At 29.9% G+C, this 14,995-nt stretch overlaps 2 protein-coding genes across 9 annotated transcripts in view; one reads left to right on the top strand and one right to left on the bottom strand.

The window, feature by feature from the left end:
- The window catches only part of LOC100863102 (uncharacterized), a 226,362-nt gene that overhangs the window by 78,331 nt on the left and 133,036 nt on the right, over window positions 1-14,995 (bottom strand). The window contains exon 3 of one of the 2 annotated variants that reach the window (XM_086907379.1): window positions 11,836-11,886. The exons of the other annotated variant lie outside the window; for it this stretch is intronic. Within the exon in view, the coding sequence (XP_086763505.1) occupies window positions 11,836-11,886 (51 nt within the window). The remainder of the gene's footprint in view (window positions 1-11,835; window positions 11,887-14,995) is intronic. 2 annotated transcript variants of the gene reach the window in all.
- The window catches only part of LOC105735512 (uncharacterized), a 40,863-nt gene continuing 39,712 nt past the window's right edge, over window positions 13,845-14,995 (top strand). For 4 of the 7 annotated variants that reach the window (XR_015291848.1, XR_015291849.1, XM_086907392.1 and 1 more), the window contains exon 1: window positions 13,865-14,259. The gene's annotated coding sequence lies outside the window, so the exon portion shown is untranslated. Of the gene's footprint in view, window positions 14,260-14,995 lie in introns of all 7 variants that reach the window. The other 3 variants (XR_015291846.1, XM_086907390.1, XR_015291850.1) reach the window with 3 other exon arrangements.

The following is a 14,995-nucleotide window of genomic DNA, read 5'->3' as shown; positions in this document are numbered from 1 at the left end:
CCGCGTATCATTCCGTGGGACATCCTTCGGGAGGATGGAGATTTGTTTTATTATTAACACTAAACCTACCGACATTTCGTGTATACCTATTCGTACCATGAAAAAAAAAACTGGATTCGTAAAGTGAACGATACAAAAATGGGTTGTATCTACATTACAGAAAGAGTCATATGGCGATACTTTGTATACAAGAAATTCTAAACGAAATTTCATTTGATCGTGGTAGGTTTGGTGGTGATGGATTTTTGTATTTTCTGCAAATTTTAGAAGAAATGGAATTGATTTTTATTCTTTTTAAATATGATAATCTATCGTATTGTGGATATTTAACGCATAAATATACATTTAACGTTGGATATCCATCTTCGTTTTCTAGAGCAACAATTGATTTAATTTAAGTATAAACTGATATTATCTGTGAATTTTTCTATTTGCTTTAGAATCGAGAAGACGACGTAACGGGGACGAAAGATATTTCTGAGAATAATTAATTAAGAGATATCGATATCTCGTGTCGATATTTCTGTAAAATTTCTGTAAAAGGAGAAAAAAAAAAAAATTTCGACTGCAAATATTTGCCCTTGGAAGGGGTTGATAAATCCGCATCGACCTTTCCCCCTCCTCCTTAAAAATGGCGTAAAAGGCGAACTGGGACGTCTGAAAGATCCCCGAGGTATTAAATAACGGCATTAGGGAGAAGGTATGGAAAGCGGGCGTCGTTTCTAGAAGTTTGTCGTCCTCGTTTCGAAGTAATTTTTCCAACGCCTTGCCGTAGAATAGAAAAGGATTTCGCAGAGGAATTTGAACTTTCGGGGGGCGGACAAAAAGCCTTCCACCATTTTGTCGGCCACCATTCAGAGAATTTATCGTATTCCACGATTATATTGAAATCTTTCCAGGATATAAATCGAAACGCGTTTTTTCTAACAATACTTCAAACTCTTCTATTCAAGCATAGATTGGAGAAATATAACGCGCCAATATATTATTTGAATCATATGATGATTCAAACTGCCGATAAAATGTCGTTTTAATTCATCCACGCGATTAGATTATTCTATAAGGATAGTTGTTCCCGATGTTTCGTTAAACAGATACGAGATAAATTATCAATTTGACTCTAATAATCATGCACATATGATACAAGAATAATGTATTTACACGATAATGATAATACGCTTGATCATTGTCCAATTGTAAGTTCTATGCTTTAAAACATACGTATAATATTTGTCGAATGAAAAATAAAATACTCGTAAAACTCGTAGTTTTAACTCGATTACAAGAGTTATTCATTGTTGACAGCAATGATGATGATTAAAAATGATTGAAAACTTTGAAAAAAAAAACATTACACCAACGTTAAAATTACAAAATCAAGAATGATAGAAACGAAGAAACACTTCTTTAAATATCCGTTAAACAGGATAAATATCTATTCTCGAAAATCGAACAATTTCACAACCTACTTTTATGTCCACGTTCTTTCATTCCAAACGTCAACGATGCATCAAAAATATCACATATCTGCAGGTTGAATCGTGGGGAAGATTTGGTTAAGATAGACTGCGTTCAAACGAAGAGCCTCTAAGAACGAGAAACGAAAGTTCATTCGAACCATCACGAGTTTATCCTTGTAGCAAGCGTTTAGCGCCCCACTCGAGAGAATCTCGAACTTGGGCCTTAGATTATTCCCCTTGGGACTGGCAAAGCAATCGTTCGCAGCCTTTTATCGGGGCTAACGATAAGCGAAACGATAGCGGATCTCTTTTTCCACCAGATATCTCTCGGTCTACCATCTGCGACGCAAAATCCCAACTACTTCCTGCTGCGATTTTTTTCACTTAATCGTCGCCAACAGTCGCGCAGTTCTGTCTTTCTTTGTTCGATTATCGAGCGAGGCTAATACTTCGCGAGTACTGCTTTATGCGAATGAAAAATAAGACGAAGTTTCTTCGACGAACGAGATACTCGAAAAATGCTTCTCCTTTCTTTTCCCATTTATTTTCTTATACGTCGTTAAGAATTGCAATTTCTTGGCAAGTTTTGATCTTTGAATTGCAAACAATTGATAATAATTTTTCGATAAATTGTTGGATTATATTATAAATATTATATAATACGAATTATGGTCTATTTGAAAGGAAGAGACATTTCAGGTGGATCTTGGGAATTGGGCAGGAAGTTTTAGATTAGAAGAGATAAGAAAGTTGAGTCGAGTCGAGGGATAGAGAGATGAAACAATTTGCGCGAAACGGCGTAATACTCATAGATCATAGTGTTCGCAGGTTAACGTCTAATCCAGCAAAATTCTCATTTACGAGTGATTAATATTGCATCCACGCACACCGCCCACGTGTGTTAGATTTGCGAATCTTCTCGGCCCACGCTTGGCATTGTATCGCAATACAACGATTCAAAGACCTCGTCTACTGCAGATTCTCGTGAATCATCGATACCTCCAACTGCCTTCTATCCGTTTCTTAACCCTAGACGGGGGGCTGACTCCATCTTTTCTTTTCTCTTTTCCAGTTAAACTTTCTTTCTTCATCCGTTTTTTTTTCTTTCTTTCTTTTTCATTACAAAAAATTTTAACTCCTGACAATTTTATCTATCCACATACGATTTATCGAAGACAATTTATAGATTTTAATTTAATGAGATTATTTTATGTTATCTTGATTCCGCTTCGTCCAACTCAAAATTGAATTGAATCATAATTTGATAAACGCGTTTCAAGGGATATTTTTATTAATTTTTGTATCTTTCTCTTTCTCTCTCTCAAAAATTTGCTGATTTCAATATCAAAGTTTTCTAGGGATAAAAATAATTTCAACGGTGAGGTGAATTTTATTTAGAAAAACGAGTCTAAAGAGGAGAGTTTCCCGCTCGAAACGAGCTAAGAAAATCCTATGTACGCCCACCAGATTCGAAGATACAGCGGTTTCAAATTTTTCAAAATTATAAAAAAAAAAATTTTCCTTTTCTTTGTGTTATATCTTATTTTATAACTTGTAAAATTTTGTAGTTATCTTTATACTGCACAACTCTATTTGTTTAATTAATATAATAATAACAATATATAGAGTATGATATTTTTTTCACTACGGTTTCAAATTTTTCAAAATTGTAAAAAATAAAAATTTTCTTTGTATATCCTATTTTATAACTTGTAAAATTTTGTAATTATCTTTATACTGCACAACTCTATTTGTTTAATTAATATAATAATAACAATATATAGAGTATAATATTTTTTTCACTACGGTTTCAAATTTTTCAAAATTGTAAAAAATAAAAATTTTCTTTGTATATCCTATTTTATAACTTGTAAAATTATATAGTTATCTTCATACTGCACAACTCTATTTGTTTAATTAATATAATAATAATACATAGAGTATGATATTTTATTCGCTACGGTTTCAAATTTTTCAAAATTGTAAAAAATAAAAATTTTCTTTGTATATCCTATTTTATAACTTGTAAAATTATATAGTTATCTTCATAGTGCACAACTATATTTGTTTAATTAATATAATAATAATATATAACAGTATAATATTTTATTCACTACGGTTTCAAATTTTTCAAAATTATAAGAAATAAAAATTTTCTTTGTGTTACATCCTATTTTATAACTTGTAAAATTTTGTAGTTATCTTTATACTGCACAACTCTATTTGTTTAATTAATATAATAATAATAATATATAGAGTATGATATTTTTTTCACTACGGTTTCAAATTTTTCAAAATTGTAAGAAATAAAAATTTTCTTTGTATATCCTATTTTATAACTTGTAAAATTTTGTAGTTATCTTTATACTGCACAACTCTATTTGTTTAATTAATATAATAATAACAATACATAGAGTATAATATTTTTTTCACTACGGTTTCAAATTTTTCAAAATTGTAAAAAATAAAAATTTTCTTTGTATATCCTATTTTATAACTTGTAAAATTATATAGTTATCTTCATACTGCACAACTATATTTGTTTAATTAATATAATAATAATATATAACAGTATAATATTTTATTCACTACGCTCTTGACACGGAGAACGGAGAGAAACACGTTCGTTTCGTTCCGTGTCCGGAAATCGACTGCGAATATAAACAGCTATAACCGTTGTGTTATTATTTCATGGATCGTGTTTCACGTTCCCTACAATATCCATAATAACATTTTAATAATATTCGTAATAATCCTAATCGTCACGTCACTTTTTAACAATCGGTATTATATTATTACCTTTTTTACGTTTCATTAAATTTGCATCCATTGCAAAATTTAAAAAAAAATCAAAAATACTTTTTTGAAGATGGCGTTCCAACCGTTTGAGGGACACGAAAAATGGAGGAGTCGATAATCGATGATGACGGTGATCTGAAATAATTTCTAACCCAAGGGAGCCATTTTTGTTCCGGATCTTGGAACTTATAAATTCCATTAATGCCAAGGCTTCGAAAACCCGGCGGGACACGCGTCCAATCAACGCGAATTCCCAGCTAACTAGTGAATTTATATGGACGAGCGTAATTTACTATTTAACGATTTGCCGCAATTGCTTCATCCCCCTTTCACAATTCGCCACACTTTCGAATATTAAATGTTAAGGCAGATAAATATTAGAATAGCAATTAATTGTATGGAAAAATTCTTTTCCGCTATTCGCATATTCCGAAACACTTTTTAGCTCGTTGCAAATCAATTATAAAATTATTTTTTCATCGATTCTATGAATTTCTTAATTTATAATTTTCGTAGAAAAAGGTTAATTTATTATTGCAAAAAATTTTATAAAACTATAAATTTATAAGACTGGAAAAATTATATAGTTATATCCAAAGATTAATTTCACATTTACGTAACTGTTTTATACGCTGAATCTGAAAAATTATATTCTTTTGCGAATGAATAAATATACAATTTTAATTTTTCCTTGATAAAAAACGTGTCGTCTTTGGAAATATCGATTTAGATAAAGTCATCGTCTAATTCGAAATTATTTATTAATCTCTTTCGAGCGAAATGGTGTAACGATTATTACATTAAAAAACGACCGCAAAAATATTATTCGAACGTGAGCGAGGAAAGTTTCGAACAATCGATGGAAAGGCAACGAATAATGACCATGTAAAAACGTGGAAAATGATCTTTTTCATCGCAAACTGCGACTTTGTACATACATTTTCGAATACACGCGATATTCATCTGCGTGGCGCAGGTTTTGAAAACACTTCATTCTTTTATACTTGGTCGCATTGTTAAACTCGTGCTAGTAATTTCTGATCTAGGCCACGTTGCCAAAGGTCGCTGGGAAATATTGGGAAAATTCACGGTATCCAAGTATTGATTTGATAATTCAACATCAACTAATAAGTTGTTTGTGTCGCATTATATTGTCGCCATTTAAATTGCTACCATTTCATAGATGTATTTATTTATATATAAATATATTCTTCGATCCATTCTAGGGATTAAAAGAAACACAGAAAATATAAAAATGTTGAGATAACTCTATTAAATTAAATTACTTACGATATTTGATAAATTTTCGTGTGTTTTAGCTTCTTAAATAGATTTTCAGATTCCACGAATAAATATATTAACACATTCTTAATTCAGATAATTAAAAATTCTGCAACTTTCACATCGATAATTGAACAATTCAAGTAATTTCAATTTTAATTTCAATTTACCACAATTCGTTTGATTGCAGCTATATAAATGCACGCATGAAAAAATAAAGTATTCGAGAACAAAAGAACAAAATTTTCCATTTCGTTAATTCCAACAAAAACGTCCAATAAAAAAAAAAAGAGAGAGAGAAAAGAAATCGATGAGATAAACAATACATTATTCGGCGAAAAAAAGTCTCCTCCTCGAGTAAAACATTTAGATTTTCCTATTCTATCCTCGATCGAGGGCCACGAATTCCTCGAATTATAAACGGCCCTCGTTAAACGTCTTCGCCAAATTAGGCGTCCACGCTGTTCGGGCGCTAATTAATTCGCGGGTGTGCAACGACCCATTTCTACGAAATGGGTTCCGTTTTCCATCCGAGGCGTGGAGGCGGTTTCGAGAGCCTCTCTCGGAACAATCACGACCGGCGGAGAAAGTTACAGGACATCTGTGTTAATTAATAGGTTGACGCCTGAGGAATAATTGACGTCGAATCAAGCCAAGGCACACCTCCTTTTCACACGATCGATCGCCATCTTATCGATAGGGATGGGTCCAAGATACGATCCATACCTCTTTGTGAATATTGTTCACAGAAGTAGATTTAAATCCTTTGCATGATTGCGTAAAAAAATATTTGGAGAATAATTTTATGTTTCTCGCATATTCAAATTGCATGTAACATTTGAGTTGCGTTATATATTTCTCTCTTTTTATTTCTTGCGAATTTCGATGTTGAAGAGAATCGAATCTTTCACAAGAAGTCGCTCGAAAAACGTACAACAGATCTCGCGTAATTTATGTATAATTTCTTATAATTGCAAGTGTAATTGAATTGTTTGAAAAAGATATTTTACAAAGCTTTTACTTTTTTCTTTATTGATAATATTTTTCGTATCATTATACGAAAGAGGAATTTATAGAATTAAATTGCACACAAAACTATAATTAATTTTAAAAGCAAGACCACGAAATGCGAATAAATTATTATTTTTATTTTCCAAAATATATAAAAGTGTTTGCATCTATATATCTCATTGTGTAGGTTCAAGTGTACTTGGAAAATATCTGCATACGGATTGTTCGAATTCGATCAAAGCTTTGATCGCGAGACACTTGATCCCATCACTACTCCCAGTCATTGTTCGTTTCACGATATATATATATAAACGAGGAACTAAGATTTAAAACGTAAATTGTATATCAGCTAAACGAAAGTGGTTTTCGAGACAGAAGTGTTGAATATAATTAAAGGATTGTCGTTCCATTACGTTCGAGGATATATCGAATAGAAATTTGAATAAACACGATCGATTTTAAAAATTTAATTCAAGTTTCACTTAGCCGGATTTATTGAACGTTTTAAACCGACATCGGTATGCCGATTTGATACGAGGAAATTGGAGTAGAAAGCAACAGTTTTAGTTGTACACTGAATTTACCCAACGTGATTTAGATATGTGTTTTTGATCGTGGTGAAACAGACGAAATGTAATTCTGCTGTTGCGTCGCGGAAAAGTTTCTTTCTACCCGAACAACGTTTCACGAGAGAGCTGTAATTACGGTAGGTATATATTTCTACTTATAAATATAGAGCGAATAATCTCATATTCGTATTTCGAAGAATGAAAGAAAGAAGAAGAGTTTTTCTTTTAAAAAATAATAACAAATTTACATCTTCAATTTTCTCTTAGTTAATTTTACATCAAGAATGAAATTTATCAATTTTCACGTAATGATAGAAATCCACGCTCGGTTAAGTGAATTTAATAGCTAACATTATCCATTTGATTAAACATTAAACCTCGAACGATAACAGATTTCCAATAAATCGTCCAAGTTTATTATACACAGGATTATTTAAATAGTTGACTGACAGTAGAAGCACGATTGAAATTATGTAAGAATTAAAAAAAAAAAAAAAAAAAAAAACAAACAAACTAAAGTGTTTAACAGATCGATATCGTGACACGATTATATTTTCCAAATTCCTCTTCTTTTCGTTCGTCAACCGCTCGAAGAAACGCGAACGTCACTTTCTTTGTTGCTCGATTCGAAATGGTAAATGTTTTTCGCGCACAAGCATTTGATAGGTGTGAGAATAAACTGTGGAATGCATCGGCCAGAGATACACACCGTCAGCACAGGTTCCTTAATCAGACACGCTTATTATCGGCGTTTTAAAAAACAATCGATCAAACAACCGTTGCCGTTAAATCTATCACGTCACAGATATTTACAAACGATATCGATCGCGAGAAAAACCGCGATTTCGATTGGTCAAATCAAGCTCGTTTTACCGATAACTGCTACCCTCATGCCATTCTTACCGCATCCTGTTTTACATTTCTTCCCTCGCAAGTGTACCAAACGAATGTATCTGTACGTTGCGTGTTTGTTTGAATTTTTAAAAATTATTTACGCCTTCTTCGCGAAGAAAGCAAGCAAACAAAGAGCAAAAGAGTGGATAATTTTGGCATAATTAATTAAATTTGTGCCTTTGATTGACACGAAAAAAGAATGCATTTTATACAGGGAAAAGCTTGCGTGCAGATTCATTGTTTCAAGTTACAAGGTGATGTCGTGCGTTCATTGAATATGAAATAAATAATTTTAATCATTTTATTATTTGTTAGTTTTATTGATATTTTGCGATGGTAATAATTCAATTACGATCGTTTCAGAAATAAATAATTGTAGAAAGAATTGGTGAAAGAAGAAGTGAGATTATTGTTATTTAATAATAATATCAAATAAATAACTAAAATATTAATTGTATTAAATGTCTAGAGAAAATGAATACGTTGTAATTAATTATACATGAAAATATGCAAATCTCTTGAAATTTTTATCTTTTTTTTTTTTAAAACATACAAAAATCCAGATGTATTATTTCAGATTTTATTTTTTATTTATTTTTTTTTAAATAAAGTTTATTATATTGCTTCGTGGAACAAATTCTTCCATATTTTGAGAAAAAAATAATATTTCCAATTGTATTAATTAAAAATTCAAATTTTATCTTAAGAATATAGAATTTTGATTACCTCTTACTGTTCCTTTTCCAAGTTTTAAAATCATTAATCGATTGGTCTGGTAAATAAAAGAAGACAGGATAATCGTTTACTCTCACAACACAACACAATTCCAAAGCAAAATAGAATAAAATTTTAATCAAACTTGGAGCATACTCTTTCCCTCTCAAAACCTCTCAAAACCTCTTCAACTCGAATGGGTTAAACGTCTGGAGCACGTAGAAGATTTTCCATTAGATGGATCACGAGTTGGTCACGAGCCAAAGGAAAGCACACACTGAGATTTTTAGCCTAGCTCGACTACCTATGACTTTATCTTTCGCATATTTTCAAAAGACAAAAGAGAAAAACTATCGCAGAGGAAAAGGGAGATAAGAGCGTGGTAGGATTTATCGTTTGTTACAGTTTGAAAACACAAAGTATTCTTTGCTAGAGACAAACCTGAGAGAAACATTAAGAAGTTTCAACCCAATTATTTTCCCTTTTATCGAAGTCCATTATCGATTTACCTATGATTTACGAACTATTCTTTGATCGAAGAGAAGGAGAAAACGTGATGAAAATTTCGAACAGATATAAAATGCCTCGAATAAGAAAAATACCATTTTTCTTATATGCTGTATTAAGTAGAATTATGGCAACTATATATAAAGTGCTAAAACTCAAACCGATAAAATAAGAGGAAACATTATAAAAATTGAGTAATCGAGAAATAATTGCGATGTTTTAAGTACTTATAAAAGTTTCGAATTTGTCGTAGTACAATTCAAGTACTCACGCTTTCAAACATTTCATCTTTTCACAATCATTCATAAAAGATTTAAATTCCTCTATCCTCCATTATCCAAAACATTTATATTATAAAATTCGAATCCAATCAAACAAATTTTTCTCTGTTTGCGAGATACTTAAACCCATCGCTACGCGTGATAAAAAACGATCGAGAAATATATATTTTCTTGTGTATCAACGCGAGAAATATAAAAAAAAATAATATATCCCACTCTTCTAGCCTTCAAAAAAAAAAAAAAAGAAAGAAAGAAAGGAAGTAACAAAGACGTTTTAATAAAAATTCATCTTTTCACAATCATTCATAAAAGATTTAAATTCCTCTATCCTTCATTTTCTAAAATATTTATGTAAAATTCGAATCCAATCAAAAAAATTTTTCTCTGTTTGCGAGATACTTAAACCCATCGCTACGCGTGATAAAAAACAATCGAGAAATATATATTTTCTTGTATATCAAGGCGAGATATATAAAAAAAATAACATATCCCACTCTCCTAGCCTCCAAAAAAAAGAAAGAAAGAAGGAAAGAAAGTAACAAAGACGTTTTAATAAAATCAAAGTTCGAGGAAGAGACAGTTGATCGAGAGAGAAAGAATTCGAGGAATCGGATTCATTTAGGTTCGCGGGCACGGTATCAGGGATCCAGTTACTTGCTAATCCCACTTGTGCTCACAATCCCACGGGCGAAATTGACCGTGAACTTTTATGACCCAGTTGTTTATATAATTGATTCGTCTTCGTTAGCGCGGCACTCTCGTTCCGGCGGACCGATGCAACGAAATTACGTGACCGCCATAAACACGAGCCAACGACAGATTACACGCGCGATTTTAAAATTCGCCTAGCCTATTCAGAGTTCGATCGTTTCGAGACGCTCTTTGCGTATATTTCTTCGAGGCGGTGGAAGATGATCGAGAAACGATCCACGTACGAAAGATATATTTCCGAGAAGAAAAAAAACTCTTTCACTTTTCGGTTTATCGATAGAAGTTTCTCGATAATACCTTTTCTTTCTTTTTCTTATTCGGTAAGTTGTTTGTGTTAAGTTAGGTTAGGTAAATGGTAGAAAAAGAAAATTAATGGAAAAGAGATAGTTTCTCTCTAATTAAAAATATTAAAAAATAACTGAAAGAACAGAACAACGATAGATAAAAAAAGGGCAATATTAAAAGAGAAAGTTCAATAATTTTACAAAAATTCAGTATCTTTTATAAATTTTTATAATATAAATGCAACAAAATGGGAAGGAAATGGTTAAAAGATACATCAAAATATTTAATCTTTCAAAATACTTATCCACTTCATAAGCGAAATTATTATTTTCCACTGCCCACATATCCAACAAAACAAATTTTATTAATTCAAATTGTTCACCGTTTCCCAATTGAAACGTTACCTCTTTTAATTCTGTGAAACGTTGCTTCCGAATATTGCAAGGATATCTTATCATATATGTAAAAAAAAAAGGGAACCAATTAATCGAATAACGTATTTCCATTTATATTCGTCTTGCAAATACAAATACGATGTTTCGATAAATGTTTCCTCGTATCGATGAATGGATACGTGTCGAATGAACACAAAGATACAAATTATTAAAAGGTCCTTTCTGTCCCATGTAACGTAACATGCATGATAATCAAACAGGCTTGTATCGACATTTCCTTGCGTAGGTAGTGTACATTGTATATTTACGTACACACATGTCAGAAGAAAGATAACGGTTCTCAAACGTAACTATACAAAATCTTTGGAAATATTTGTTTTGCTCGTGGAAATCATGAAAGGAGTGTGATAAAAATAGTAGTTTAATAGTTATTTATGCATATCTCCTTATACGGGGAGTTCAAAAGTGTAGAAATGTATAAAACAATCAATGAATGTATATGTACAATTCAATTCATAAATACATATTAGAAAATTTATATGAATACATTTGTAATACATTTGTATAAAATCTCTATTAATAATTATTAAAATTTTCTAATGGAAATGAAAATTTTCTAGATCTATACGTTCAATATTGTAATAAAAATTTCAAAGATCATATGTAATAAAATTATTTTTCATTTTATCCGATTTTTTAAACATATATTTTTACATATTTAATTAATAAATCATAAAGAATCGATCAATCGAATTTTTTGAAAAAAAAAATGAAAAAGGTTGATTGATTAATTATTTAAGACTGATCGATAATTACTTAGATTTTAAATCAATTTAAGAAAATGGTGGATTCCCTTTCTCTAAATTTTCTATTCGAAAGCATTTGCTATCTATTAATGTCACTATAGTTTCAACTTAATTTAACTCACCCTCCCCGTTTCTTGATAGAGAGATGCACGTTCTTTGGAGCGCCTACTCACCTGAAACAAAGAAGATAAAATTATTAATTGATTGGTCAATCTCTATTGTGAATCTAATAAGTACATAACATCATTAACTGCTTATAAATATGTTTTATTTTTATCATATTAAAGACATTTGCGAGCTAAAACGTTAGCAAATTGTGATGTGAAAATGAATAATACTATAGCACAAAGAGTGACAACTTTACAACAAGAAAAAAGCAAATAGCTATGTATGTATGAAATAAAAAAAGCGCGAAGTAAAAAAGAACAAAATAAAATTTATTATTATGCAATATTTTTAAATTCAATAACATATTTTAAAGAATTTTAATGAAATTTCAAAGAAATTTCAAAGAAAAAAAAATTTACGACGTAAATATTTAAGTTGTTCAATTTCTTATTTAACGCATTAGCAATTACAATTGAAATTCTCATATTTATTGAAATATTTTTTTAACATATTTAAATTTATTGAATATAATATTATTATATACTATTTAATATGTTCAATACATTAATTACAAAATAAATAACCTCAATTTATTTTACATACGCTATAATATAATTTCGTGATATCGTTAAAAACCACTACTAAAAAGAACATGTCTAATTAAATAGCAAAATTCTAATAAAACAACTTCACTATGCAATACACCGTCGACTTACTGAAGACGAGAGAACTGTTCAATTATAACGAATATTTTTTCGACGTTATAACAATCACTTAAACACCATTCTAAGACAACGTTCACGCGAGAATAAAGAAAACAAAGAATTGTTCGTTCTTTTTCACAAATCATGACAGTCGTGCTTGATATTTGTTTTGGTGGCCATGAAACTTTTCCTTGTCTATTTTATTGGCCATATTCCAATCGAATAATTTTCATAAAGAAGGCCACGGGGCAACGACTGATAAATTGCATTGACGTGTTACTATATTTCATATCGTGCTTACTTGATAAAGTTCATTGAATCTTTGTCATTTTCCGCCATTTTTTGAGCTTCTGTCATCGAAAAATAATGGACGTCTTGATAAAACTATGTCACAAACAAATTGAGAATAACGATTAAAATTGATTGACTGATTAGCTTATATTGTGAGCATATATATATACAACACTTTGATACATATTTAAAAATATTTGATATATACCGTGATAACAAGGAAAGTTTATTTTAATTATAAAATTATAAACCACTTTTACCTTATTCGACTAATTAACTTGGAAAGAAAAGAGGGAGCTACAAGCTCGAAAGCGAAAATGAGGTTAGAACGATAATCGATAGTTGCAATCGTAAGATTTTATTCGTCTGAATATGGTGTCAAATAAACATTAAGTCTATAGTTATAATAGAAGGGAAATAGGATAAAATTTATGGAATTGTTAGTATGTAATAATATTTGATATTTAGATTTATATTTAATAAATATATTATAATAAGACGATATGCTATATGAATACATATATAATTATTTTTGGCAATAAAATTTGTTTAAAATTTATTTAAAGCTATTAAGGAATATAAATATTTTTTCAAATAGATCTATCGTTATGTTTTTTATTTGTCTACATTTTATTTAATTATTATTATATTTTAAAAAAATTAAATACATAATTAAAAATATAAAACTTATTTTTCAAAAGATTATGCTTTTAAAATTCCTTATTTATATTATATTTATTATTCTTCAAGAATCTTTTATCTATTATAATTATGTAAAAAATCTATAAACGAAGTTGAAATCAAATGAACCAAACATCCGTGTATCCTTTATCAAAGTGCAGCTTCATTTATATAGAAACTTGTGAATATAATGAAAAATCAGAAAAATAAATCTTATTTAAAAATTTTATTCTTGTTACTACTTATAAATGAACAATTAAGAATCTGATTGTAACAAATATTTCAATTATTGCAAATTAATGTAAAAAATTTATTGAAGAATGATGAGAGTCGATTAAAGCGCCATCACAGTTCGTTGTAACCGCCATATTTTTCTTTTGTGTCGTTTCATCCTCCATTTTTGTGTATTATCGTTTTGTTTTATAAAAGTTAATGAAAATTGTTTGTTCTTAATATATTGTTGTGACAATAACCGGTTAAAGAGACGGAAAATATAACAATCTCGTTCAAGTGAAAATTAAGTAAACATGACAATCACGTTAGACAGTTAAATTGAAAAATTAGCATCTCGTTTGATTGGTAAAAAGTGTTATAGTGACTGCTACAAATTTGGCAAACTGGATAATTAACGACAGTTATATTATTATTAGTTTTTTACATTTCATTGTTGTATAACCATTAAAGATAACTTAGTAGTTTTGATAATAGTGATATCATATTTGAAAAAATGAAGAGTGAAAGCTTCAGAGAAAAAGAATTCAAGTAAGTTATTACATATTAATAAACATATTGCATGTGGCTTCTAATTAATAAATAAGAAAATTTTAATGATAAAATATATGAGAAAAGATAGAAAGAAAAGATATAATTAATAAATTTATATAACTGTAAATAATACAGTGTTTAATTGTTCATAACATTTAAAACTATTAATGATATATTATAGATACATGATTATAATATAGATTATAATATAGAATAGTATATGATTCTTTTTTTTTATTTAAATTTTCTATAAAGGTATTATTTTCTTTATTATTTGTTTAAAAAAGCAAATAACTTCGGAAGCAATAAAATAGTAATCTATTTCATAAATTATGTAAATAACTAGTAGCAATTAGCAACAATCGTTGATTACTCGTTAACATTTTCTAACTTCTACCATCTACACGTTTTTACTAGGGATAATTTCTTGATAAACACGAATTTTTCCGGTTTCATATCACAATATTTATATTCTCGCGTCATGCCATGCTTCAGTCAATTCAGAGAATTGTTCAATTATCATTTGTAATGTAGAAAAAGAAAAGTTTAATGGTAACATACGATAATGCCGGTGAACGCGTGTTCTTCGCGCGGCTAACCTCTCCGACATAATGCCATTCTTTCATGGGGATATCGGAAAGGTCGTCGCGTATTGCGAATGCTCCATTATCAGCCGCCATTTCTTATACGGCTAATTATCGATAATGTCAGCCTGTCACTCTTTCCTAATAAA

This window comes from Apis florea, unplaced genomic scaffold, assembly GCF_048593485.1.
Source record: "Apis florea isolate Af1SG1 unplaced genomic scaffold, ASM4859348v1 contig_2839_pilon, whole genome shotgun sequence".
NCBI lineage: Eukaryota > Metazoa > Arthropoda > Insecta > Hymenoptera > Apidae > Apis > Apis florea.
Note: the sequence above shows the minus strand (reverse complement) of the source record. Positions and strands in the feature narration are given on the sequence as shown.